This window comes from Antedon bifida, chromosome 1 (genome assembly GCF_963402885.1).
Source record: "Antedon bifida chromosome 1, ecAntBifi1.1, whole genome shotgun sequence".
In the NCBI taxonomy this organism is placed as follows: domain Eukaryota; kingdom Metazoa; phylum Echinodermata; class Crinoidea; order Comatulida; family Antedonidae; genus Antedon; species Antedon bifida.
This window is the reverse complement of record NC_136226.1, coordinates 3,945,413-3,972,711: the sequence shown is the minus strand read 5'-3', so window position 1 is coordinate 3,972,711 and position 27,299 is coordinate 3,945,413. Positions and strand designations below refer to the sequence as shown.

The 27,299-nt window shown below is 32.6% G+C and overlaps 2 protein-coding genes across 5 annotated transcripts in view; both read left to right on the top strand.

The window, feature by feature from the left end:
- LOC144838305 (uncharacterized) overlaps positions 1-27,299 on the top strand; it is a 42,097-nt gene that overhangs the window by 6,593 nt on the left and 8,205 nt on the right. For 3 of the 4 annotated variants that reach the window (XM_078693655.1, XM_078693649.1, XM_078693644.1), the window contains exons 6-9: positions 528-607; positions 4,531-4,620; positions 6,740-6,848; positions 25,172-25,258. In XM_078693655.1, the coding sequence (XP_078549781.1) occupies positions 528-607; positions 4,531-4,620; positions 6,740-6,848; positions 25,172-25,258 (366 nt within the window). The remainder of the gene's footprint in view (positions 1-527; positions 608-4,530; positions 4,621-6,739; positions 6,849-25,171; positions 25,259-27,299) is intronic. The other variant, XM_078693663.1, reaches the window with a different exon arrangement.
- Positions 11,854-15,713, top strand: LOC144838327 (uncharacterized). Its single transcript, XM_078693668.1, has 2 exons — positions 11,854-12,015; positions 12,801-15,713. Exons 1-2 carry the CDS (start codon positions 11,949-11,951, stop codon positions 14,012-14,014), a joined length of 1,281 nt encoding a protein of 426 aa, XP_078549794.1. The 5' UTR covers positions 11,854-11,948; the 3' UTR covers positions 14,015-15,713.

Genomic DNA, 27,299 nt, shown 5'->3' with positions numbered 1-27,299 from the left:
TATCCCCAAAAACATAACCAAACACAATCATAAATAACAATATTTAAAGTTTATTGTCCTGAAAAATAATTTTTAAAATATTTTTGTTGAATATGCCATTTTAATGTAACATAATAATTTACTTTGACCATAAATGTGATCACCAAACTAATTATTTACTTCAAACCCTATAATTTAAAGGAAAAAAATAGTCCAATTGTCTGTCAAACAATGGGTTTTTAGTTAAATTTAACTGTTTATTTTGTCTTTTTATAAGTGAAATCATTATTTTTTTCCTATTGAATATGATTAACTTCATTAAAACTACAAAATGGCCTATTCAACTGATTTCATTAATCTTCATTTTCATGTTTTTGTGGGACAATACATCTTATATCGGTTTTACCATGGAAAAACAATTACTTATTTCTCCATCGTTTTTAAACGTTCCTGAAAAAAGATGTCCATCATCAGTTTAAAATTTGTGCTAAGGAAATTACACCATGTATTCCAATTAATGTAGTTTCTTTAATATTTTTGCAATCCAGTTGGAACTTTGCCAGAAGAAGGTTGATGATGCCAAGAAGAAAGTGCGGGATGGGCCGTCCTCGATTTCTAACCTTGCACGGTAAGATAAAATAAAATATCTATACAGTTTTAAAATATTTAAAAGTTTCTCATATATTTTCAAGAATTTACTTTTAAAAACCAATAGATGCACTGATTATGTTTAAATAACATAGTATAAAATGGACTCCAAATAAGGAGAGACAAGCCATGATTCAATGTTTCTGTCTTTTTTGATCATCAATAGGTCATGGGTTGGCTCTTGCTATTTGGAGTCAGTTTTATACTATGTTGCTTTTAAAAGTTTTACCATTTTTTGAAACATTTTTGAACATATTTATTAAATGTTTGTCTCAAGTTCTTTTTTTGTTATAATCATAATACACACACTGTTTATTGTATTGCCGCATAAACTTCTACATTAAACAAAAACTAAAACCATATGTTATTTTGCACAGTAAACAATTGTAGCAGTAATTTTGTTATTTGATGTTTTATTTATTCAAACACAGAAAATACATGAAATTATTTTTGTTGGTTGAAAGTTAAAAATTTAAAAATTCACATAAAAATACAAAATTAAAATGAGATAAAATATGGATAAAAATAATTCAAAATATAAGCAAACTTGATGTGTGTAGGTAACTGCAGTAAAGAATAATTTTAACTAAATTTCTTTACTTGATAATTTTGCTAATTGCGTGTACGACTGTTAATTGATGAGATTAATTCTAAGTACCTATTCCATACATGAATGAAAGTGAAAAGTTTGCTGTGAGGTTAAATTGGAGTGAGTTCACATTCAACAGGAAGGACTGATCTGTCTGAAACCTAAATTAGCAAGGACAGCAGAAAAAGTAGTGAAACTGCTATAATAAGTCATGTTCTACTATCACTGAATGTATTATTGTTATGTAACAATTTTTACTTGCTTACTTTTTACTTTACTTGCTAACAATTTGTTTTGTATGATTTTAACCAAAAGTGTGCAATATTTGAGAAGAAAATATATGATTATCTCAAGTTCTGTCTACACTATCAAACTAGTGACATTTTTATGTCACATAAAATATGATAGTGTAGACAGAGATTTACAGTAAATAATAATAAAAATAATTATAAGTAAAATCACTATATCATCATCATGATCATTTGAAGCATCATATTTGTCACTATTAAACATCATCTGACACCAAGTCATAATTATTAAAATTCGTCATCATAATAATCTTCATTTCATTATCATCATTATATTTGTCATCTTTAATCATCATTAATCATTACTGTCATCATCACCATAATCATAATACTGTATCTGACAATGACCAATAGCCATCATCTCAACCATCATTGTCAGTATCATCCTCCTTCTCTACAGTATTACCTTAATCATCGTTATCATTATCATATTTCCCATCATTATCATATTTTCCATCATCACTATTATCAAACTAGCATTATCATGATGATTATATCCTATGTTCACATTACAGCAAATTTCAGCACATCACACAGTCCCTAGCCAAGCACTATATAAAGGTGAAACCATGAACAATTGCGACAGGTCGTCGTCGACGGCTAGGTCATTATGCTAATTAGATTTCCTCGGGTATTGTCACAGTGCGTAATCAGATTCGTATGCTTGGACTAAAAATAGAAACAAGAATACCGGTGAGAAAGAAAGGGGCAGACACGTACAGGAAAAGAAAAATGTAGATAAAGATCAACAATATGGAAAACACCTTTAAACAATTTGATAGTCTAATAATAATTATATTAAAGTGAATTTCTTAGCTTTTTTTAACTTATAATTCAATTAAATTGAATTTATTTATGAATATCAGCCTTTGTTTTTCAGTTATTGCGGTTTATTGTGTTTTTAACATACGTTTTAAAACTGTAGATTTTATTTTTTTTAATCTGTGCTTACTCATTTACAGTCAACAAAGGGCAACGGTTATTCTGGGTCATTCATTTATTATTCTACATTCATCCACAAATTTCAAAGTTTAGAATTAAAGCTCTGTCTACACTATCAAACTAGTTTGATAAAACAAGTGTGATGTGCCCAAATATGGTAGTAATATGCTCAAATATGGTAGTGATATGACATCATCATGTTCATATTATGAGCAAATCAGATTTTTTTTGTCACATAAAATTTGATAGTGTAGACAGAGCTTAAGAGCCCAATTTTTCTTCTAGTACTCTAGTGTTTTGAAAACTTTTTTCTGGCTGTTTGATTGAACTTTCTGCTTATTTTATTTCTACTGTATCTCCATTGAGGTCTAGCCACTGATACCCACAGAATTGTCATTTTTTCAGTAATTTAGCCTTTGGATTTATACTGTATATTTTTTCTCATTCTCACAGATCTCACAGTCCTTTTTTAACCATTTAACAATGATTAAATAATTTTCAGTATATATATCACAGGGCGGTTTACAATTTGTTCTATGCCTGTAAATATTGTGTAACAATTGAAATACAACATAACAAGACAAAACACATATATTATATCACTTTTTAATTAGATTGGAGTAATTTTTTTTACAGAATGTGAGATAGATTATTAAGTGAATTAGATGTTTCAGGAAGATGAATCAGACATGCAGAAAATGGCAAATGTCAATGAATAGGAAACAGTAAACGAGAGAGAGAGAGCTAGTTCAACTCAGATATTCAAATTGTTTAGGAATGAATATTGTGGTATGATAAAGCAAGAATAACAAACAAGTTTGTACATTTAGGGCCTGTTTCTGCTGCGTGCACATAACTAATTGAATTTAAAATTATGTGAATTAATTACCCCATGTCTTGGCAGTAAAAACAGAACAAATTTCAAATAAGTGGTTAAATAATAGTAAACACATTTTAAAAATCAATCTGGTGTTGGAACACCAGTTAAGCTTGATGGATGCAATGCAAAGACAAAGCAATAATTTGACCATGCTATGAATCAATCGAACTGTCACTTGGGATTGGTCAACTTACTTACATTGTACCTATGTTGTTGCGTTGCGTTCAAGTTTTAGCACTATGTACCTTTCAGCGGGATGACTGATGTTTGATTGACAAAACTTGACCATGAACCAGCTAATGTATCATCTTACCATTTGACCCGGCTGAGTGAATTGCATTTTAATAATTTTATTGTTTGTTTATTTTTTTTGAGAACACAAACTTTACTAGAAATGCAGGTTATCTTTTAAACTTTTTTTTTATGGCGTTATGTATTAGAAACTGACACAGAATAAAAAACTAAAACTAACATCAACAATTATAATAAAAAATCATAATTAAAACTACTCTATAATAGTAAACTAAAACAATGAATAATATTGACACATGAAACCAACCAAAACAAAACAAAAACAACAATAATAGTAATTAGATCGAGACCAAATAAAGCTGTACAGGAATATAAATGGTGCGTTATGAAGTGTATATATCGCTGCAGTATTATTATATATGATAACTTATTATTTATTTATTTTTTCTTTATACCGTATACACTTTTAAAGTTCCATACAAGTAAACCACAAACGTATATCATCGGGTATTTAGTCCCAGTATTGACTATTGGTCTGAATGTAGGCCTCTCTCCAGCTAATTCAGATGCGTTATTACAAGAAATGCTTACCCACGCAAAGACAACTCAACTTCGTGTTCTAGGGGGTAGGATTATACATGAGAGGATATACGGTATTAAAAAATGAAGAGCATTTTATTACATTTTTATATTTGTAGAATCTACTATTATATCCTGCACAAAGTTTTTTTTTCTTTTTATTCTAGCAAATTATGTATCCAGAATTTAACATTTTATTTTTCTTGTATTTTGTTGCTTTAGCTTGGGCATAATTTAGTGTAATAAAATACTAAATCTGCTCTGAATTTGAATAATAAACAATAATATACAAATTAATGTTACTTTTTTTAACTAAAAATAAAGGACGATGTATTTGGCTTAATTTGTTTTAGAGCCCGTCAATTGCGAAATCAAGTTTGTCAAACGATTGCCAATGCGCTCGTGGTCAAGAAAGCAGCGGCCGTATTCTTCAAGTCATCAAAGTATTTAACATTTATAATTTTGCATAACTGGCAACACAATTTTGCATTTTGCACTGTTCGATTGCATTTTTGTATTATCTGAGACACTTCCACTTACAACGACTGTGAAAATATCAATTTTTTGAAAAAAGAATTCAAAATACTTTAGCATACAGTACAACGTAAAAAGCATGGGGAAAAAAATGTTGCACTATATCTAATCATCCATTTTTGTTTTGTCTAAAATTTTGTCACAATAATTTATGAGACTCACCGCCACTGTGAATACAATAGATCCACATTTTTAATTCATTTTAAAAGGAATATTATTTTAACATACATAACTTAAAAAGCATTGAGAAAATCAGAATATTTTTGTTTACTCTATGCTGCCAGTACACCATGTACTTTTGATCAATTCTGGATATATGGTTTACGTTCAGAGGCCTACGGAATGGTATGTTTTTTTTAAAAACTAAAGCATTGAGTGCATGTCTGTTATTCTTTGTTCTAGCCAAGAAGTGTCGTCTGTCAGATGTTCAGTAGCCTGTACCTGCTAATCATATCCTGAACTACACTATGTCTTGAGTGACATCACTAGCCATTCATTAGATTAATGATCATGTCCCTTTGGACCGACGGGTAGAATCAGTACCTTCTGGGTTTGGTCATGCGTATAACCTTAAAAGATTAGAGGCCTAGTCTACACTGGCATACAGTAACTTCAGCAAACTGGTTTTCTGCAATTTGCAAAAGTTGTTAACTGAAGCCTACACTGGAAAAACCTCAGGCTGCACTGATTTCTTTCTTGATTGTCCGGCTGGTGGATCAGCACAAGTTTTACCCTCCAAAGACAATTACAATGCAATTTATGATTGGTTAAGGTGCCGGACTAATTTATATTAGCTTGATCAATACATTGGTCTAGCTGGGTGGTTGGACCACGGTTTGGTCCCGGGAACCAGATTTTTGGCCGCGAAATAAAAAGTTTGCTGATCGCTGGTGTAGACTACTATGGACTTTTGTATTACTGTATGTTGAACCAATCCTACAATTTATTTATTTTAGTCTCTATGGAATGGCTTGATTATCTTTAACTGCATGGATAGGCACTGCAGCATTAATGAAACTAAAAGTCTATGTTGGATTGCATGGAAGCATGTCACCTTCACATTTCCCCTTCACATATTGCTATAACAACATATTCAGTCCTTTCACTTCACCAAAATCGTGAAACGATAAAAATACTACATTGAACTGACTTTACTGACCCAAGAAGAGGGTTTGAGGTTGAATTTTCATATCAAATGAGTCATGGTACCTGGTTATAATCGTATGTATCACTGTCACAACCCTAAAAGTTTACACATTTATTTGCATTAAATACAACAAGAAAATTGGGTTCCTTGGTGGAAACTGTTCTTTTCAACTTGCATCCCACCAAGGATTTTGTTGTGGAAATGAGGTCTGACAAAGAACAAAAAAAACAGTGTATATATGTGACAATACATAACTCATGCATCTCTCTTTTTCAAAGCCCTAGTCAGATTTTCAAGAATATTACTAATGTTGGCGCCCATTGGACGTGACAGTTAATACACATAAAGCATTTTGTGCTGACCTTCCTTTCAACCATAAACATCATTCACAATGAACCATGGGCCAAAACTTACCTAAGGATCTATGATTCACACTTTTTAGTGAAAAAAATTACCTTTGGCGACATTTTGACGTTTTCTTTATTAATGTTATTTTACAATGTCAAAAATTAAATTAAGATTTTATATGCATGAAGATGATATGAACTTCTACTAGTATGCACGTCTATGGCATTTCCATTTATATTCAGTTTTGGGTTGGCCTATAATTTGGTTGGCCTATATGGGTTGAAATTAATTGAATCGAAAATTGAAATGTTAACTATTTAGCAATTTATTAAGGAAACATTTTCTTGTGGAACAATTGAGGATGGTGTAACATTTACTCTAGGTAACTCCTATACTAGGAATATACCTATCACGGGTCACTTTTAAGGTCCCAAAGATGTCCCCTTAATAGGGGTTCGACTCTAACTTCATCCAATGGTTTGTCCATTTTGTACACATTTGTGAATTTTAATTCCTCTTGTTTGCATTCACAGGTGTAGAAAAACCAGAGATAATGTTGTTAACCATATCACAAATGCTCTGTATGTGATTGAGGAGATAAAGATGCTCTTCAGACAAAGACAGTTCCAACCAAATCATACGGTAAGATAAAATAAATATAAAACTAAATTCTTCTTTAACAGATTTTTATCTTTTGTTATCTTAATTTTCCAGTTTTGTTATTAATACAGTAAGTATAGCTGATTCTCGGTTACTATAGTATATCTATAATTTGCCTAGTATCATAGGCAAATTATATAATACAGTGTCACATATGTATCACATGTGACGCCTGTATCATAAACCTTAAAATAAAGCAGGTGTCACATGTGATACATGTAACACTGTAGTACAGAATTTTCCTATGATACTGTAAAGACCATATGTAGAGATAAATGTACAGAGAATTTATTTAGTTTTACCATTATCATGCCACTGTACGGTTGTTCCACAGCACATTCTGGCGAATGCACGCTCCCCTTTTGACAGCCAAAATGAAATTATAAACATTTTGAGATCCATTTTTGACAGATAATTAACATTATCGTTACTGCTCCCGCATTTAAAAAATCCTAGATCTCCCCCTGATTTATTGAGATCATGGAGGTCTTCCCCAAATGTTCATTTTAAATACCTCACAGATTAGTACATGGTGAAATACAGTAGATATTTCTCCATGGTCTTTGAAAATGATATGTTCTCTATCACGTAATAAAAAAAAGAGATGCAACACTACCATCATATTGACAATGACGTCATTTGGAATCTTTGCTTCCTGCCAAATTGTTATAAGATAAATAGCACAATATGTTTTCTAAGTATTATCTTATGATGATTCACTTATTGCATTGGTTGTTGGTTAACATCCAGTAGGTGTAAGATCTCAAAGAATCTGCTTTGCCAAGTTTTTTGGGAAATAATTCCTCTAAAGAAAGGTCAGCAGGAAATAGATAAGTTATTAGTCTATTTATTTGCTCTACAATTCATGAAAAATGGAAACTTTCAACAGAAACGGAACTTTCAAGTTGTATTCTTGTTTTACTATTCTGAATTTCAAATACGTTCAAATAAATTTGTGTCTATGATCAAATATTTTGTCGTGTTGTAATTAACCAACAACCTCTACGGTACTGTAGCTCAGGTTAATGGGTATTTTGTCGGTCATCATCTGGACCTAGGTGGTGGGGAATGGGGAACATGTCCTAATATCCCTGTATCGCACAGTGAATTAACATTTAATTTTTCGCTGTTGCAAATCGAAAGAAACTCAATCCTGTTTCTTGTTTTCCTACTGTATGTATTCAGATTTTGTAAATAAATGTCTATTGATGTTAAAGGTGGACTATGTTTATGACAATTTAGATGATTACTAGAGAAAATCTAAATTTTTGTTCGTACACAATTATTGTTGTTATAAAAAAATAATACATATTGGATTGATTTTTGTATATTTCTTTTTTTTTTCAATGATTTTGATATTTCTTGGCAGAGAATTTAGTTGAAGAATTCAGAGAATTAAGAATACAGTATACAGTATTATCAGACTTACTAAGCGATTTAGATTTCTATTGGTTAGATTTTTTTCAAAGATAAATTCTATATTAGCTTGTATTAAAACTAAGTGGTGTTTTTCCATGAAAAGTTAAGTTAAAAGAGTTTAAAAAAAGCAAAATTATGCAGTAATATCAGATTTACTGACTGATTTAAATTTATATTGGTTAGATTTCTTTCTCATATACAGTACACAAAACACTATATTTGGTAAGAATAATAAATTCTGCATTTTAAAAGTAAATCTTATATGTGGTTTTCCATGAGAAGTGTACATATCAGTAAATATAACCAAACATACTGAGTAAGAAAAAAAAGTAAAATTAAAAGTAAATATTATAAAGTAAGATTTTTCAACAGAAAAGTGTATTTTGGTATTATTTATACATTTTGTTTACAAACAAATTAAAAATATTGCAGGAAGTTTAAATTTTGATTTCGAAGTGGGAATTTTGCTACTTAATAAATTAAATTATATATACAAAAATAAAACAGTTTTGTTTTGAATATAAACAACACTTTAAATATCAAAATGTTTACCTTTTGCACTTAAAACTGTACTAACCACAAGATTACCTTTTTCTCATGGGTTGATCACACCCTAAAGGTACAAACAACTTTCTTTCCAATTAATGTTGTTTTATTTATTGAAAATGGTTAAAAATACATGAATTTGTAATTATAAACTAACTAACTTTTGTTGAAATTAGATTGAGTTTTTTCCGCTACGAATTAAAGAAAGTGAAACTGTTTAATGATACAAGTAGACAGAAATCTACAAGAAGCCTGTAGGTAATATAACCTCGCGTTATGTCACATTTAATCAATAAGTATATTTCAGATAGTTTACACCGTTTTGTACATGTAGCCTACGGCTTCTGTGCAATGATGTGCTGGATGGCAATATATTTTTTTACGATGGGCTGGATGGGAAGTTTATTATTATATAATTATTAAGTTATTATTTATTTTTATTAAAGCAGAAAACCCTATTAACAGGTATCCCCTGAAAAAGGAGCACTTGGAGCTATAAATTAATTAAAGCTCTATGGTTAAACATTGTTCCTTGTTCTTTTACAGGAGTGTCTCCTGAATAAGGGTTGTTCCTGGTTCATTTCATAGGAAATTGTCTCATTACAGCAGTGTCTCAATGGGTGTTCTTTAATAGGGGTTTTCCCTGAATAAAGGTTGTCTGCAGGATAGTGTTATAACATTGTTCCTCATTGGTTTACAGAAAAGTGTTCCTTAATACTAAATAGGGGGTTTCCCTGAATAAAGGTTGTATGTATAGTGTTACATATTGTCCCCCATTAGCTTCACAGTAAATATTATTAAAAAACATTGTACCTCAATATAGGGGTGTTTCCTGAATAGTGGTATCCCGTATCCTCCTTATGGGGGCTTTACTGTTTTATAGTTCATGAGGTTCAATAAAAATGATAGATAATTATAGACTTACCTTTATTATTTGCCTATGGGTATAGTATGTTGCACATGATCATGTTTGTAAATTTACAGATGTCCCTGCGGATTTTGTACATTGCCTGCAGATTCAAACTTGTCACGATTAATGGTATAAAACGCTTTTAAAATCTGATAATGCATTTATAAAACAGCAAAAAAAAGCTTTATGGAACCACATTGTTTATTTATAGGCTTGAGAAAAAATACTTGCTCATTGAACTTATCAATAATGACACTGGTTAATACAAAATTTGAAACGCTTTTCTATATAAATAGTTGTTTTATTTGTTGATTTTAATGATTGAGTTATATCTATAATATATCATTCGATGTTAATGAGAAACTGTAGAGATGATTAATACAATATTGTAATTTTTATAAAAATGAATCATGACTATTGGCCTTGTTTGAATAAGGAAAAAACTATTTGCGGATCCAATTATTAAGATATAGGGTAAACAAATTTTACAATTAGTAATACCGTTGCTTTACTGTTACCAACATTAAAAATCTTTTTGAGTAAATCTAAAATCTTCTTGCTTATTTAATTACATTTGCAAGCTGCATCTGTCTTTGACTATTGGCCTTGTTTGAATATTGAAAAACTCTTTACGGATCCAATTATTAAGATATAGGGTAAACAAATTTGAAAATTAGGAATACCGTTTCTGTACTGTTACTAACCATACAAATCTTTTTGAGTAAATCTAAAATAATCTTATTGCTTATTATTATTACATTTGCAAGCTGCACTGTCTTAACTGTTTTCAAGTAATTTTTCGTTCCATTAACTTTTTCAAGGTTTGCACATAACAAGAATTGAATTTCTTCTTGAGTAGACTTCCAATAAATTATGCAAATGTCTATAGATTTATATTGTATATACAACTTGTTAAAATATTCATTTTTTCAAGTTCAAATAAAAAAATCTTAGTATATGAGCCTGTCAATAAATTATGATTTAGAATGTGCATATAGATTACCTAGTTTGATAAAAAAAATAACTTACGGAGAAAAATTAATTATGAATTTTGTTATATATTGCAATCATATGAATACAGTATGTATATTAAATTATTAGTAAACTTGTTTCAGAGTGATTTGAGATAGGGCGTCTATCAGTAGCACATACCCTATCCTTTTCTACATATTGAGGAAATTAAAATATTTGATTCATTTGCTCTCTGTCGATAACTTAATCTTGGGAACATTGAGAAGGAATGATAAAGCATGTTTTTAGTTTGAAACGAGTATAATATAAGAATAATGTCTCGGAGTAAACCGCAAGGAATTATGTTTGATACAGAAATGTATGGAAAGAATTACACTGTGGTTTGTTTTTATATATATTCAAGTAATAAAATAGTTACACCCACTCGTCCCGCTCAAATTAACTGTAAAAACAAAACTACATTTGTTAATTTGTCTCAATAATTGTTATTATTTTCAAATGAAATGAGTTGTTTTGTTGTTAATTTGTGAATATTTGATTGGTAATTAAAGCTGACTTTAAACACAGTAAACTTTCACCATGTAAACTTTCAAATTATATGTTGTTCTGAATACATTTAGTTTTAGAAACATTTAAGTTGTAATCATTGGCAAAAAATTAAAATTGTATGTTGCACATCATCAATTGAAAACAGTATTAGTTGGTCAGATTTGTTTTTCTTAATTTTTATTATGAATGTTGTGCTTGCCTTTTGTGTACTTTTTAAATGTTTACGGTGGCCCACAACTGTCACGCACACTATATAAATCATATTCACACAATTAAAGAAGGATCACACAATTAAAGAAGGAATCACACAATTAAAGAAGAAATTGCACAAATAAAGAAGAAACGCGCAATTAAAGATGGGCTTCGCACAATTAAAGAAGTCCGCAACAAATTCGAAAGCTCCTCGCACAATTAAAGAAGTCCGGAACAAATTCGAAAGCTCCTCGCACAATTAAAGAAGTCCGCAACAAAATTAATCAAAAGCTCCTCGCACAATTAAAGAAGTCCGCAACAAATTCGAAAGTACCTCGCACAATTAAAGTACAGTAGTCCGCAACAAATTCGAAAGTAACTCGACGTGGCCTGGTCCTTTGGTGTAAGCTTTCATGGATGACAGGTGGTGTGTGTGAGCAGCCAGTCAAGATGATGCGATTTGATGGACTTGAACTTCGTTGGTCGTAGTGAAAATGTATTGTGACATCTGTGGGACATCCCTGTCAGAAGATTCTCATTTTTGCCATCATTGTGGACACGGTGGGTACATTTTCTAGCTTTGTAGATAGGCAAACCGTGCGTAGGCCTTAGGCCCTATATAGACTGTGGGGCATGAGCCTGAAAAAGAGGCCTAGAAAGTGGATTTTGTGATCTCCTCTTAGTCTTAGGAAGATTGGATGATACAATGTAAATGTATAGTTGATATGTATCTAATTAATAATTCAGTTGATCCCACTTCCAAAACATAAAGAGAAAGTGAAATTTTAGCTGCAAAAAATATTATTTGAACATAAGGAAATACATCAGAAATAGCGCCCTCTGTTGACGAAAATAGCTATTTTACTGTACTGTAATTGCAATACAAGTACTAATAATAGCTGGACTAGTTAAAATCGGTTCTTTGCTTGAACAATGTTGATTTTAATAGGTGATAGTAATATAAATTCAAATAATTAAAGCAAAACAATTTATAGAATAGTAATGAATATGTTGTAGAGTCACTGAATAAATTACAGTTTTTATTTTAATTCAGCTGTATTTCAGGTTCACTTCAGGCTGAGTGTTCATGCTACTAGATGTTGTAAAATCTGGGACAACTATTTACTTAGTTAATACAGGTCTCCCTCCAATTAAAGACCACTTTAGGGACCAGGGTTTTAGCGGTCTTTAGTCTCTAATTAGAATCACTTTATTAAGGACTGCCTCTTTGGTATCCATTGGTGTAACAGAAAAGTGGTCTTTTGTTTTTGTGGAATGATGTAACGTACAGTATGTATATCTTTTATTTAATTATACCTTATTATGATTGTTTTTGGTCATTACAGATCTTCAGCTCCAGCTTATTGACCCACAGAATGAAGTCGACACTGAAGAAACTGAAAACAATTTCAATGAGGAGGAAGCAATCTCATATTACTTCAACAGCGGTTACGAATACAACGAAATACTTGCATTCCTTGAACGGTATCACGGTTTAACAATGAGCTACAGTACACTTCTTAGGCGACTTCGCCAGCTTGGGCTACGAAGACGTTGCAATAGAGACACTGATGAATTTCGCACCAAATTAACTAACATACGGCAGCGAATCGTCGAAATTATCAATGGCCCAGGAAGTTTGAGTGGTTACCGTTCTATCTGGCACACCTTAGAAATGGAAGGACTTCGTTGTCCCCGTTCAGTGGTGGAGGCATTGCTGAAAGAAATTGATCCAGCAGGAACGATTTTGCGGCGCCGACATCGACTACGTCGAAGACAGTATACAAACCCTGGGCCAAACTATGCATGGCACATAGACGGCTATGACAAGCTGAAGCCCTGGGGTTTCCCTATTCATGGCTCCATCGATGGCTTCAGCAGGCGTGTATTGTGGCTCAATGTCACGGATTCGAATAAATCTCCTGACAACATCGCTGCTATGTATCTTAAAAGCGTCAAAGAGCTTGGTGGATGCCCAGTTGAACTAGTAACGGACCTAGGTACAGAAAATGGTATTGCAGCGGCAATGCAGTGCTACTTTCGTGATAATGATATGTCTCATAGATATGTACCATCGCCAAGAAATCAACGTATAGAGGGGTGGTGGTCTTTCTTTGCAAGGCAGTATGCGTCATGGTGGAGAACCTTTTTTGCAGATCTTGAATTTAGGCGTATCATTGACATGTCATCAATAATAAGTAAAGAATGCTTGTGGTTCTGTTTCTCTTCTCTGCTGCAAAGAGACCTAGACAACGTAAAGGAACATTGGAATACTCATTTCATAAGAAGATCTCGACATAATACAGTGCACGGGCGGCCAAATTCATTGTATTTTTTACCGGATATCCACGGTGGTGAAAGAAACCTTCTACTGCAAGTTGAAAGGCCTGAATTGGAATATGTTAGTCAACATGTTATCTTGACAGAAACGTCCAACGAATACCTAGATTACTTCACAATGGTACAAAACTCTGCGGTGATCCCTCGTTCTAACAATTGGAGTGAAGCCCTCAACCGATATCAGACCCTGTTGCATATTTCTGAAGTAGGGATTAATTGACCTCATGCGACATATCAATAATGATGAACACTGAGCACCAGCTTTATTTATTTTCTAAACTATTAATAATAAATACGGAAATAGATTGTTCATAAATTGTAGGATTTTCAAAGAACCGATGGACCATTCATTTATCATATAACCAATGTTGAATACCACCTATGTATCAACAAATTAACGTCCGCCACTCTCCTGAAAAGTCATCTAATTCCGGCTGTTGAAGGCCCCTTTAACTCTAATCACATAAAACAAAATTGCACTCAATTATGTTTATAAGACCTGAGGAGAACCAGTAGTCACTGTTTTGCTTGTTTACATGTGCAGAATCACTGCAAAGAAAACCTGGTATCTAAAGGCCTGTTTATACTACAGCGATAACGATCGACGATAAAAAGCAATTGTTCCTATAGAAAATATAATAAATAAGAGAATTTTTCATACTAGCACGATTCAATAACGATCTATCAATTCAACTTTTATTTCAGACAATTGTCCATATGGTATAATACATTACAAAGAAAAAAAAAAGATGAAGGAGAGAGGACCAAAGCTTTTATCTATTGGTATATAATGCCTCTCTCCATCGTGTATACGATACAAAAATACTTTCACAAATCGAATAAAGTGACGTCATATTCATGAAAAAACGATAAAATTGTCTGTACGTACTACTACGATTTCATCGTTTTTCCATGATTGTGACGTCATATAATTAAATTGATTTGTGGAAATTTTTTTTATCGTGTACACAATAAATCGTTATTGAATCATGCTGGTATAAAAACTACTTCTTATATTTTCTATAGGAAAAATAGCTTTAATCTTTTTATCGTCGATCGTTATCGTTGTAGTCATAAACAGGCCTTTATGCGAGACATACGTTAGGCTTTGTCAATAGGGAGGTTAGCTACCCGTTGCTAGGTATGTGTAGGGGAGGCCTACGGGTAGAATTTGTTGCGCTTTTTACTCAGGAATGCCTGGAATCTACGCGTAAATGTTCCATGCGTAACAATTGATTGAGATGTGCGCAAAATCAATGACGTCAGCACATTTTCTACGCGTACCACGTACTGGTAGCTAAACCTCCCGAAAGGCAGGTTTCCATTGGACGCGGTAACGGAACGCGGAGCGGAAAAAGCTATTCTAATCCATTGGAACACAATTCGCTCTCATTTTATGTTCCAATTAGGTTTTCCGCTCCGCGCTCCGTTACCGCGCCCGATGGAAACCCGCCTTTAGCCTAAAGAAACAGAAAATGGAAGCACATCATAAAGACAGACACGTTGGGAAATCGTTGTATACGTAATAAATGAAAACAAAACTCTTTATTAGGCCTACTGACTGACTATAGAGGACAACACTTTAGAAGCAATTTTGTAGTCATAAATTTAGCAGTGAAATTGGCCTCCAATTATTTTTACAATGTTTTTCTAATACGGTAGTGTAATAACTGTCTGTTACTGTAAAAAGGACATATCACTTTACTTTACTACTTATACTTATATTTAAATTTTGAAATGTTGATTATCACATGACTGTATACATTTTCTCAGAAACTGATTCCAAGTTACGTCGTTTTGTCACAGAACGACTCAAGCTTAATTTAGTTTGAATACGATAAAAACTGTTATATGTAATAATAATCATCAAAATGGTTATGATATGTAATGATTGTTATTAATTATCACATGTTATACTATGTTAATACTATATGATGTAAAATAAATGTGTTGATGTGTAACAAATGTTATGTAACATGCTATACCATACCAAAGCCAGAATCTGAACGCATATCTTCAAAGAAACTCTTAATAAAAACATCTGGAGATCCATAGTATTTCTCCAAAACAGGAAAAGTCAATACAATGTTGCATGTGTTGACCATGAGTGTGCCACTTCTTTTCAAGTGGTCGAAGCAAATCGTGCCTTTGCCCTCTAATGACGCCGTTACATATTTTGATCCTGTGACAAATCTTGTTACTTCCTGCAAAGTAATTACAGTGTTAATTTCCCTCTCAGAGCCATCATCTTCAAGGATGATAAGGGGTAATTCCATTGTACCCTCGTGCTGTAGAGTCTCCATGCAGTTTGTGAAGTTATAAAATATGTCTTCTTCCAAATCTCTTTTCCCCCTATCAAGCGAATCCCCTTCTTTCACATGTGTGTATTCTATGCTGGTAAATATACCGAGAATACTTGAAGCTTTCTGAATTTCTGACAGAAGGAACTCATGTTTACTTTCCTCATAATGCTCTTCTAAAACCTTAAGCACCCCGATAACCTCCATTCCTCTTCGAACCTCTTGTATTTCTTCATTGCAAGCGGAAATACAAAAATGCTGGGCAATATTTCTGGTCATATCTTCCCTTTCAGAAAAGGGAACCTTGAACCGGGTCACACCAAAGGAAAACCTTTCTTCAAAGGTTGACATCATACCCTGAAATTCCTCATCATCTTTTGCTGCCATTAAAGATCTTAATCTCTCCTGAATTTCGAAATCGGGAATCTCCTGAATGGTTGGTCGAATTTCTGGACCATTCAGTAAGCATGCAGTCAATGAGGGGGTGAAGCAACGTGGCCCTGCACATTCATACAGCAGTGCAATAGAAATCATGTTACCAAGTAGCTGAAATTCCCCCTTTCTCATCTTCTCAACATCATGGAGTAAGGTGAAACTGCTACCATCACCAGTAGCGAAGAGATGCTTTTTGCAGTCATCAAAAAGTAAAGAAAAGAATTCTCTTTTCGGGCCCCCGGCATCAATACCAGCTTCTCCAATGAATGACACACTGAATGGTTTTATGCAATTCGCATAAAGACGACCAAGTTTTTGAGCAGTGTCCTGCCAGAGCTTCCTTCGACGTACAGATAGAATTTCCGGATCACCACTGTCTTGAAATGCCTTTCCAATGTTTTCCAGTTTCTCTTTGAATGACAATTCTTTCCTGTCAAATTCTTCAACTTCTGTGCATGATGTATTTATCACTTGCTCGTTTGTTGCTACTGGTGGATTTGTGGTTTCTGTGGATATTGCTGTAGAGCTGTGATTGTTCTCAGTGGCTGTATGTTGTGGTTGTACGTTGCTTAGCAATGACTCTGCTGTAAATGCATTATCATCAAAGGTAGTGATATCAAATTCATCAAATACTCTCATCTGCTTAGTGAGAGGTTCAGAATCGTGTTCACTATCAATATCCTTCTTTTCTGCCAAGAGATGGTCTTCCAGAGTGCACAGATAGAACACTATACGCTTGAATTCCTTTCCCACCTCTTCTCTGTACTTCTTCAAGTCAAAAAACTGAAATGTCCCTGGCATAAACTGTGCACATTTACCATTACTGTATGCAAGAATGTACTCTGTTTCAGTGTATGAATCACAATTGTAGTCTTTCCATTTCTTCTCTGCTTTGTCAAGGATTGTCTTGTAAGAATCCTTTGTGCTCACTCTCAATGCCAATCGTTGACCACGCTTTTGTTTTAGGCATAATCCTTGCGCTGACCATTCAAGAAGACCAAGCGTGATAACAACATCTTGGTCTCTATCTTTATCATCTTTTTTCTTGGTCACTCTTGTTTTCCACTCTCTGCCTTTACCTTTTCTGTATGATTCAAAAGATTTAATTGGGCCACTACCTAAAAAATAAAAATTTAAAACCAGTTACGGGTAGGCTACAGTAATTCAAAATTAAGTAACAGTGTTTTAACTACTAATAGTGAGGTTTCGCATTTTTTTTAATGTCGTCGTCGTCTTCTTCAATAGCCTTACAGTATGCCTGATCCTATTTTTTGTCTAATTACCTGTAGGCATGAAACTTGATGATGGTGGTATATCTGGTGTTGTACTAGTAGTTGGCTTGTCAAGATCTGCAAAAAAACATTACATAATAATACAACAAATGTTATGAAGTAGTACCGTAGGTGATTTATACAGCGATTGCAGTAAGGCAGTAAAGTCTATGATATGAATAACTAGCCTGGATCAATTTCCATGAACATCAAAAACTCAACCACACCAATAGTGTCCCCTTAATAGGGATATCCCATGGGAGACTTAGCGTGTTCTTGAAAAAACAAATCAACAAAGTGAAAATGATAAACATAGATTCTTCTTCTTTTATTTTAATTGAAAATGAGTAACCATCATTAGAGTTAATTAATTAATATACTGTAACAATACTTTTCATGCAATTTCAAAGTAGGCATACAGTATACATTTAAGATTAAAATAAAAAAAAACAATTGTATGAGCAAGTTTTTGAAATGACATACAAACAATGGAAAGATGATGATATTGGGAAATTGTGAATCAGGGTGCTGCGTTGCAATTTGAAATCCTGTGCAAGTCATTTTTCAAAGGGACAAGGGAATTTCAATCATCATAAAGCTTGGTCCCCACTAGGACACAACGCAATGACGAGACGCAAGGTATCAAGTGCACGCAAGAGGTATGTTCCCGCGGAAATGACTGCGTTCCGTTCGCATGAGACCCAAGTGGGAACCGTATGTACTTTGTAACGATATTGTCGGAAGAGCAGTCCTTACGTTGCGTTGCGTACGTTGCGGCAGTTTTGAACCAACCTTAAAGATGTATTGTCCCTTTGAATAAATTTTAAAAATGGTAAAAAATAGATTTTGAAATGAAATTTGCCGTTTTGAAATATCATAATAGTTATTAACTTTCACCAAAAAATAGCTTGAAAAAAAGAGATACAGACTAATTTCTAAAAAAAATAACTGTCTGACAGACAGCGTTTCTCAAGCGGAATTTAAGTAAAACATATTCCGACTTGCAATGCGTTGCTCATGAATTATGCAAACACAACACTTTTGCTGCCGATATCGTCGACGGCGAAAACTTAACTTGAATGCGACTCGTATAAACTCCTAGTAGGCCTGGTATAATACTCTGATAAATCAATCGAACACTTAAACACAATAGGCCTATAGTTACTTTAAATTGAATTCCATATGCCTTGGCCTATACAATACAAATAGAAAGAAGGTTGAAATAAGTTAGGGCGGGTATCCGACCCTAGGCTTAGGCTAGGAGGATGAGGCCTCGACTGCAGCCAGGGAAATGTTATACCGTCGAGAAAATAACTTGGGCAAGTTGGTCCCGGTCTGTTTTAGCAGTGGGATGATGAAGGGCCACATAATGATCATATGTGGCTGAGGAAGTAATGCCTATTTTAGAATTCCATCCTTTTAAATCCATTTATAGGCCTATGGTTGGTCAACATTCATCAAGCGATCACGGAAACGTATTTCTTCATTGTCGGCGAACGTGGCCAGTGATCCGTACGGTGGCTGATTTCCGCCAAAGAAAAAAATTATTTTATAAAAATACGGCGTTATAACGCCGTATTAGGGCATTATAACGCCGTAATTAGGGCGTTATAACGCCCTAATTATACAATCTGTTCACACGTACATGCGCATGCGTAGTACATCAACAAACCCAGAGCCATAAAGAGTTGCGACTTTGAATGGATTGAATCAATTTGTTTAAAGGTTTTTGTTAAAACAATAATAACATTATTTTGATGATTTTAAACCAAAAAAAAATAGCTTTAATCCATTCAATTTAACGGCTCTGGCTGGCTCTACGCGTTTATTTTGTACAGCGATTCTCTATAGTAATGCATTGTTTTTACATTTTTTAAAAAATCTCTGTTTTAACGGTTTACGGAGTAGCATTATTAGGACGAAATATAATCACACTAATTTACCCGTATTTATGTAAACTGTTTGTTTTTTCGCTCGATTTTTAGACGTAAAGTGTATAACTTTCATATAACTATATTTATGGTCTATTCAAAATTGAAATTGATTGATCTTTATTTGTACTGTTTCAAGGGACTATACATCTTTAATATATTACTAATTAGGGCCAAAATTGACAATGTTGGTGATACGAAGTGGGGTAACAATTAGGCCTGGCCAATGAAAAATGTCATAACATTTTACATTTAATTGGACAATGTCGGACTGGAAAGTCAAAGACTTGACACCGAGATCCTTTTTGTATTACATGAATATGTATATGTACATGTATATGTATATATATAACCAGAATGGAATATAAATAGGGGTTGGTCGTGTGTTAAAATATTAATTAGGCCCTATATCCCCTCGTTTGAAAGGAAAGTGTCCCCTTAATATGCGACTTCGATATCTCTAGAGAACTAAAAAAATAAGGTTGAAAATGGTAGGTCATTGAGCCTTCCGAGGGTTTCGTAGTAAAAGCTATAGGCGCTAGGCGATATTAATAATCTTTTTTAACCACTTATATTCACATTTTTGGTTGAATGAAATGGAAATAAAAAATACTTGATCTTATAGAATAATAGGTAAATAAATATTTACTCAAAAGGATATTTTCATAATTAATTTATTTTCAAAATAATTACCTAATAAAAAGTGTTTACCAAAGTAAAAAAAACACCGCGTCAATGACATTGCGCGCGTAGTAACGTGCGCGCTGTTTAATCGTGGTAATGAAAATGGAGTCAGCTCTCGGTATCCCTATCTTTAATTGGAGGGAGTTTTTAATTAGAGCAGGGAGCTTATACCTCCCTGATTAGAGGGGTCTTTAATTGGAGGGAGACGTACCTGTATATGGTAGGTCTGTATTGGGCTTTTATAGCAACAGGCTTATCTTCTAGCCCGTTTAGATCCATGCATGGAGCCATGATCCATCCATGCCATGCAAACCTACCTTCCCCCGGCATTAGGGCCTACCTACCACCTAGTAAAAAGGCAACCCACTGGAACATATCCCTCAAATAAATATTACTTAATAAAACTTACCAAAAATACTGGTCCCACAATTGGCACAAAATTTGTGCTGAATAGGCCTATGTTTACCACAAGCTTGACAAAAAAACATCATCTCAGTTGAACACGTGCGTCTGCTGCGGTGAGGAATTGAATTTGTGCGTTTGCAGTAGTGAGGAATTGAATTTGTTGCGGACTTCTTTAATTGTGCGAGGTACTTTCGAATTTGTTGCGGACTTCTTTAATTGTGCGAGGAGCTTTTGATTTTGTTGCGGACTTCTTTAATTGTGCGAGGAGCTTTCGAATTTGTTGCGGACTTCTTTAATTGTGCGAGGAGCTTTCGAATTTGTTGCGGACTTCTTTAATTGTGCGAAGCTCTTCTTTAATTGCGCGTTTCTTCTTTATTTGTGCATTTCGTTTTATATTTTCATGCTTTCTTTTGTTTATATGCGATTTCTTCTTTAATTGTGCAATTTCTTCTTTAATTGTGTGATTCCTTCTTTAATTGTGTGATTCTTCTTTAATTGTGTGAATATGATTTATATACTGTGCGTGACAGTTGTGGGCCACCGTATTTATGAATATTTTTATTACCACAACCAAATGAATTTCCTTGGGGTTTGGGATAATAAATTTTATTGAATTGAATTACTTTACTAATTTGTTCTGCAAACAAGAGAGACAAACTCTGTTGGCCTTATCAACTGTACATACTGTACTGTACCTTTGATACTTAAACTTTAACTTTAATTCAGATAAGAAAAATTAACAAGGAATGATAATGAAAGACATTATCTCGCAATAAAACTAATTGTTACAATATATCTATACACAAAATTAAATTACTGTTACATAGTTTCAAATTGCCATTGATAATACTATTATCAAAACTATAGGCCTATATGTTCTTTCTCAATTTCTTGATGCTATCAGTCTTCAACTCCAATTCTATACTTTTACTAATATGAATTTGTCATATAATTTTAATGTTATTATTTGTGAGATTGAGTAGTTCAAGGTATCTATCCACCTGTTACTTAGTCTAGGTCATGTGAAGTTGTAGTGTTGCTGATATGGTACAGCAGTCGGGCTCACACCAGTGATCAGCTAATCTATTCAACGTTCACGTGCTTCTTTATAAATTGTCACTAATCTGATAACATGCGCGCCATTGACGAATATATTACGTACAGATGTATAATATTCGTCATCATAATAGTGCAGTGCTGTATGTAATTTTCTACTTCAATAGTTTCATTTTTGCTGGATGGGCTACCCTCATGAAACATGGTTCAATAAAAAAAAAATGACATGTTTTAATGCAAAAATGTATAAGTAAAGATTTTAGTTTTATTTAGTGTAGAAGTTTATCAAGGAGTCATTGTATTGTATTGTGTGCATGATTATCCTAATAAAAATTTAAGCAAGAGTAAACCAACAGTTACTGCAGTAACTGTAATAGAATTTAAAGTTTGATGATCCCTATATAATCATAAAACATTATTATTGTTTTATTTAGAGCATCCAATTATTAATAATGATTGTACCATTTTCGACCATCACTTTGATAGAAAACAATAAACGCACTGTAATTACTGTGTGTATCATGAAATAAAGTTGTACCTCTAATCTGTTAGATAACAGTTATGCGTCATACCAATTAAGTTTAACTAAATTGAGGTGAAAAAAATAAAGATTATTATCAGTTGCCATAAAGTTATGACCATTCTACGTATTTCCTTTGTGAAAATTAATCACCAAAATTGGATATATTTAGCATTCTGTAAAATCAATTTAGTAGTTATTGTTGTTTTGCTTTGTAATTTATTTAGCTTAATTTGTATATAAATTATCATCGCATTCCTGATTTTTCTTATTTGCATTATCAGATTATTTTCATTTGTATATCTGATTATTATCATTTTCGAATGATCATTCTTATTTCCATAGTAGGTCATTCTCATTTGCACACTTGATCATTATCATATTGCATACCAGGTCATTCTCATTTGCACACTTGATTATTATCATATTGCATACCAGGTCATTCTCTTTGCATCTGGTCAGTCTCATTTGCATACTTGATCATTATCATTTGCATACCAGGTCATTCTAATTTTCATTGTAGGCCATTCTTATTTGCATATCTGATCTTTTTCATTTGCATGCCTCATCATTCGCATTTTCTACTACAGTAGTCACTGTACATTTGCATATTTCATAATTATCATTATCATTCGGTCTTCTCGTTTGCATATTTTATAATTCTCATTTGCATTCCCAATAAATCTCCATTTCTATACTGTATTTGATCATTCTGATGCATACGATATCTATCTTTAATTAAATTATAAAACTGTTGGAGATAACTTTCTTGCTAGTATAAACTTTAAATTAACTAAAAGCATTTAATTAATTTTTTTTTTTTTCAGGTTTATTTCACATAAAATATTACATTATATGTACTTTTATATAAATAATAATAGAACATTTTAATTTTAAAATGATTTTGTATTTTTTTGCATAAAATGTTGAATGTTGTGCTTTTAACCTTGAACAAACTTGACTTAGGGTGTTTCTAAAATATGTAATTAAAATATTATAATCTTTTGTCAGAAATTCTTCTTAATAGCGATAACTTCAAGATTAAAAAAAATTGAAGGTTGAGATGATAGGTATGATTGTTGAGTGACTTGTGAGGCTATCTAGTTGGGAATTAGTGTCTCTTGTCGTTAATTAGCCTTGACAGAACCTCGTGGTTAAATTCCAAAAATAGGTCCGCACCATGTCATGAGACATTGAGTTCACAACCACAATTTTTGCTTAATCTCAATATCGCAAGGCCCAAAACCGTTTTTTATTCTGCGGTCACATGTTGGTTAAACGGTCCCTGGGTTTGTGTGTAGATTTATTGCAGTGGATATATAAAGCCCAGGGGATTATGTTTGAAGTAATTGTAGTTTTTATGAATTATGAGTGATTTGATTTGAAATCGAAACAAGACAGCTCTATTTTTTGTTATGGTAGCTTATAATTGTAGTCCCTTCTCATTTGCTTTTACCAATTTATTTATTTTTTGTATTAAATGTCAGAAAAGTTATCTTAAATTATAATGATCAGGATGATTCGTCAAAGTGACGAATTAAAATTTAGTTTATCATTCATTATTAAAAAATATGCCTAAAACAATGTGGTTCTGTGGTCAAGGTTATAAACACTGACTACTGTATTTAATTGTGACTAGGTCACTGGTTCAAATCATTTTCAGGGACAAAGTAAATTATTGATTAATATGACATAATATTTCAGAGGGAGATCTATTATTTTCTTATTAAATTCCTCATTTTTGTGTATTCAAGCATCACACCAATGATCACAATATATGTTCATACACTATAATAGGCAACTCCTAATTAGAGACACCTCTTAAAGGGACACGTTTTTGCCCGAAGGTACCTGCTTAATAGGGGTTCTCTGTATTATTTTTATTCATTTACATACCATGTATGCACATGTGAAAACCAAACTGCTTTCAGAGTTTATAGGAGAAAAGCCCTACACTTGCCTCATTGTTTTAACTGTTGAAACTAAATTAACTGCTATGCTATAATTTGACATGCAAACTGAACATGATCCATTGTCCAGCAATTATGTACTAATAAACCCAAGTTTTGGTGACATAATTTCTACCAGCTGCAATGTTCTTTTAGATATATAGTTTAATTACATTAAAGTATCCATTTGGCTCCTGTCTCCAGTAATCTGGTATCATTAACCTATTTGGAATTTCTCCACATTTGTTCGATATCATCGTGTTTAATAAATTAAAATATTCTGTTTTTACAAGGCCATTTGGGCCCAGAAAGAAATTAGGTTTTATATAATATTTTATCAAATTGTGTAATATGTTTGTAGGCTCCATTATATTACTGTATAATAAAAATGGAACAAAAGTAGATACTAGAGATTGGGCTTATATATAAGAGTAATACTAATACAGAGTGACTTGAGAAGTCCTATTTATAGTCAAGAATGGGCTTTAATATTTAAAAGTGTACAGTATTTATATTGTGTGTTATATTAAGTGTACTTACATTTGAGAGTGGGCTCATATTTGAGAGTGTGCTCATGTTTGAGAGTGTGCTCATGTTTGAGAGTGGGCTTATAAGCCTACTTAAGCACTGAACTAGTACTTGGGTGTATACAGGCTTATACTTATAGTAGACTTATATTTCATAGTGGGATATTATTTAGGATTAGGCTTATACTCAAGAGTGGGCTTATACTCATCAATAACTTGATTATGAATTAAGCTTATACCTGAGTTGATCACACACATATTAATTTATCTGTTAAATTTGTTTCTGTTTATTTCAACAGCTGAGTCCCACAGAAGAGGCTTATCTGAAAACACAGCACGATTGGAAACGACTACGAAAGCAACTTGAAGAACTTCAACGTGTTAAAGTATTACAATCTAATTATTATGAAAACTAAATCAATTTCACAACACTTTATATTCTATATTATTATGATTTCTTGAAAGTGAAAGATTATTTTAAATTGAAGTTAGATATTTACTCCAAGAAAATGAGTACTGTATAATACTTTCACAGTTTTCTCATTTATCTGTAGTTAATAAACCAATAAATAAACTCATTTAGTCTAGCATTGTTTTAATTAGATATTATTTCGCTTATTATTAGGTGATCATTTAGAATAAAATGATCACCTATTGTTATTGTATAAAATCTTTATTATTATTTTTTTTTTTCTTTTTATTGTTTCTGTACACTATTTTGTGTAACAATTATCTCAAAAAGTTTAATGTCAATGATTACAAAAATTTCAGAATATCTTTCAAATAATATAACTTAATCCTAATAAGCTTTCCAGCGTGATCACTCATCCGTGACGACATTTATACGCCATTTTGCGAAATCACATTATCAATCATATCTCCATAATTCATTATCACATATTAATGAAATTCACTACACGTAAACTTCAGATCAAGGGTAAAAATATTAGCAAATAAAAACGCACGCGCACGTAGGTTCATGCGCGTGATATCGCGCGTTAAAAATTTAAAACGCTCAAAATTAAGTTTTGATCAATTTAGAGCATGAATTAGGCCATTTGCGTGTTTCAAAAAATTACTGCGCAAAAATGCGTTTTTGCGCGCGCGATACTTAAAAAGCATAAAAAATATGAATTTTTTTTACAAATCTCATTCTACTCACCATCCTTAGTACATTCACCAAATTTGAGTCAGTTCCGACTTAAAATAATAACGCTATACGAGCACGTTAAAAATGACAAAATGCGCACATTAATTTTACAAAAGTTCTGAAAATGGTGAAAAATAGGTCTTTTTTAAAATGAAAATAATTCTTGAGAATGCAAGATGACCCCCGATTTTTTTAACTTATTCTGGAAGCCATTGAGTTGTAGATATGAATTCATGTACACATTTTACGTACAAAATGTTTTGACGTCATCAAATGGCCACTTGAATTTAAAAATTAGGATTTGTTATCTTTTTGTGTCGATTATCACATTCAACAGAGCGCATCTTGGTTATGTGTGCTCGAATTTCGCACAACTTTCAGTATGTGCTTGCTTAATTAATTATCTTTATCATGAGTTGACACTATCTTCATTTTAATGACGTCATCACGCGTAAAAACTTGAATAACGTAGGCCGTGTAATTTCACCTTCGCAGTAAATTTGAATATCTTACAGCTCTTCAGAATTAAAGGTTACCTTGATGATTATAATTTATTATGAAAGCTGATAAAATTTAGATATTAATTCATATAAAAATTAAGCCTATCGGATGTTGTGACGTTAACATATGGCCAGTTGAAGTGAAAAAGTAGTTTTTTCATATTTTTCGTCAAAGTTATACACAATTCAAAGAGCGCGCACAGCGCTTCTAGGTGCCAATTTTTTTTCCAAATCTTATATTTTTTTGCTCAATTAATTATCTTTCGAAATTGTCATCTTAAAGTTTAGTTTGATAACGTCATCATGCCAAAAAATTAGAACATGTGTGTCCCGTAATTTCACCTATGCTACACTGTATATAGATATACAGTATATACTGTACATATTGTATATGGCATATAGGCACAACTCAGCACTATAAGCATATAATAGGATGGCATACATCAACATTTTCCGATCGTATGTTAACGTACGTGCATGTTTAAAAAAAAATTAATTTCAGTAAAATGATAAAAATGATCACCTATAATTCGTCAAAGTGACGAATTAAATTCTAGTTTGTTTATTATATTTTTCAAAACTGAAATTTTGGAGCTTTAAAATTTGAGAACTATATTTTTCATCCCATTCTATCCGTTTCTGGTTTTGAAATCGTTCCTCACCAATATTTCATCATCTGTGAGTTTTTTGCCAGATTTGCTGGTGACATTTGAACTTTGACATTTGACATTTCCTACAAAATTGAATTCAAATAGAATATGGCATATGGCTGAATGA

Excerpts from the sequence above, each read along its gene's own strand:
- LOC144838327 (XM_078693668.1), top strand. The coding sequence starts at position 11,949 with ATGTATTGTGACATCTGTGGGACATCCCTGTCAGAAGATTCTCATTTT. Across the intron at positions 12,016-12,800 it reads TTGCCATCATTGTGGACACG|ATCTTCAGCTCCAGCTTATT; the intron begins GTGGGTACATTT and ends TGGTCATTACAG.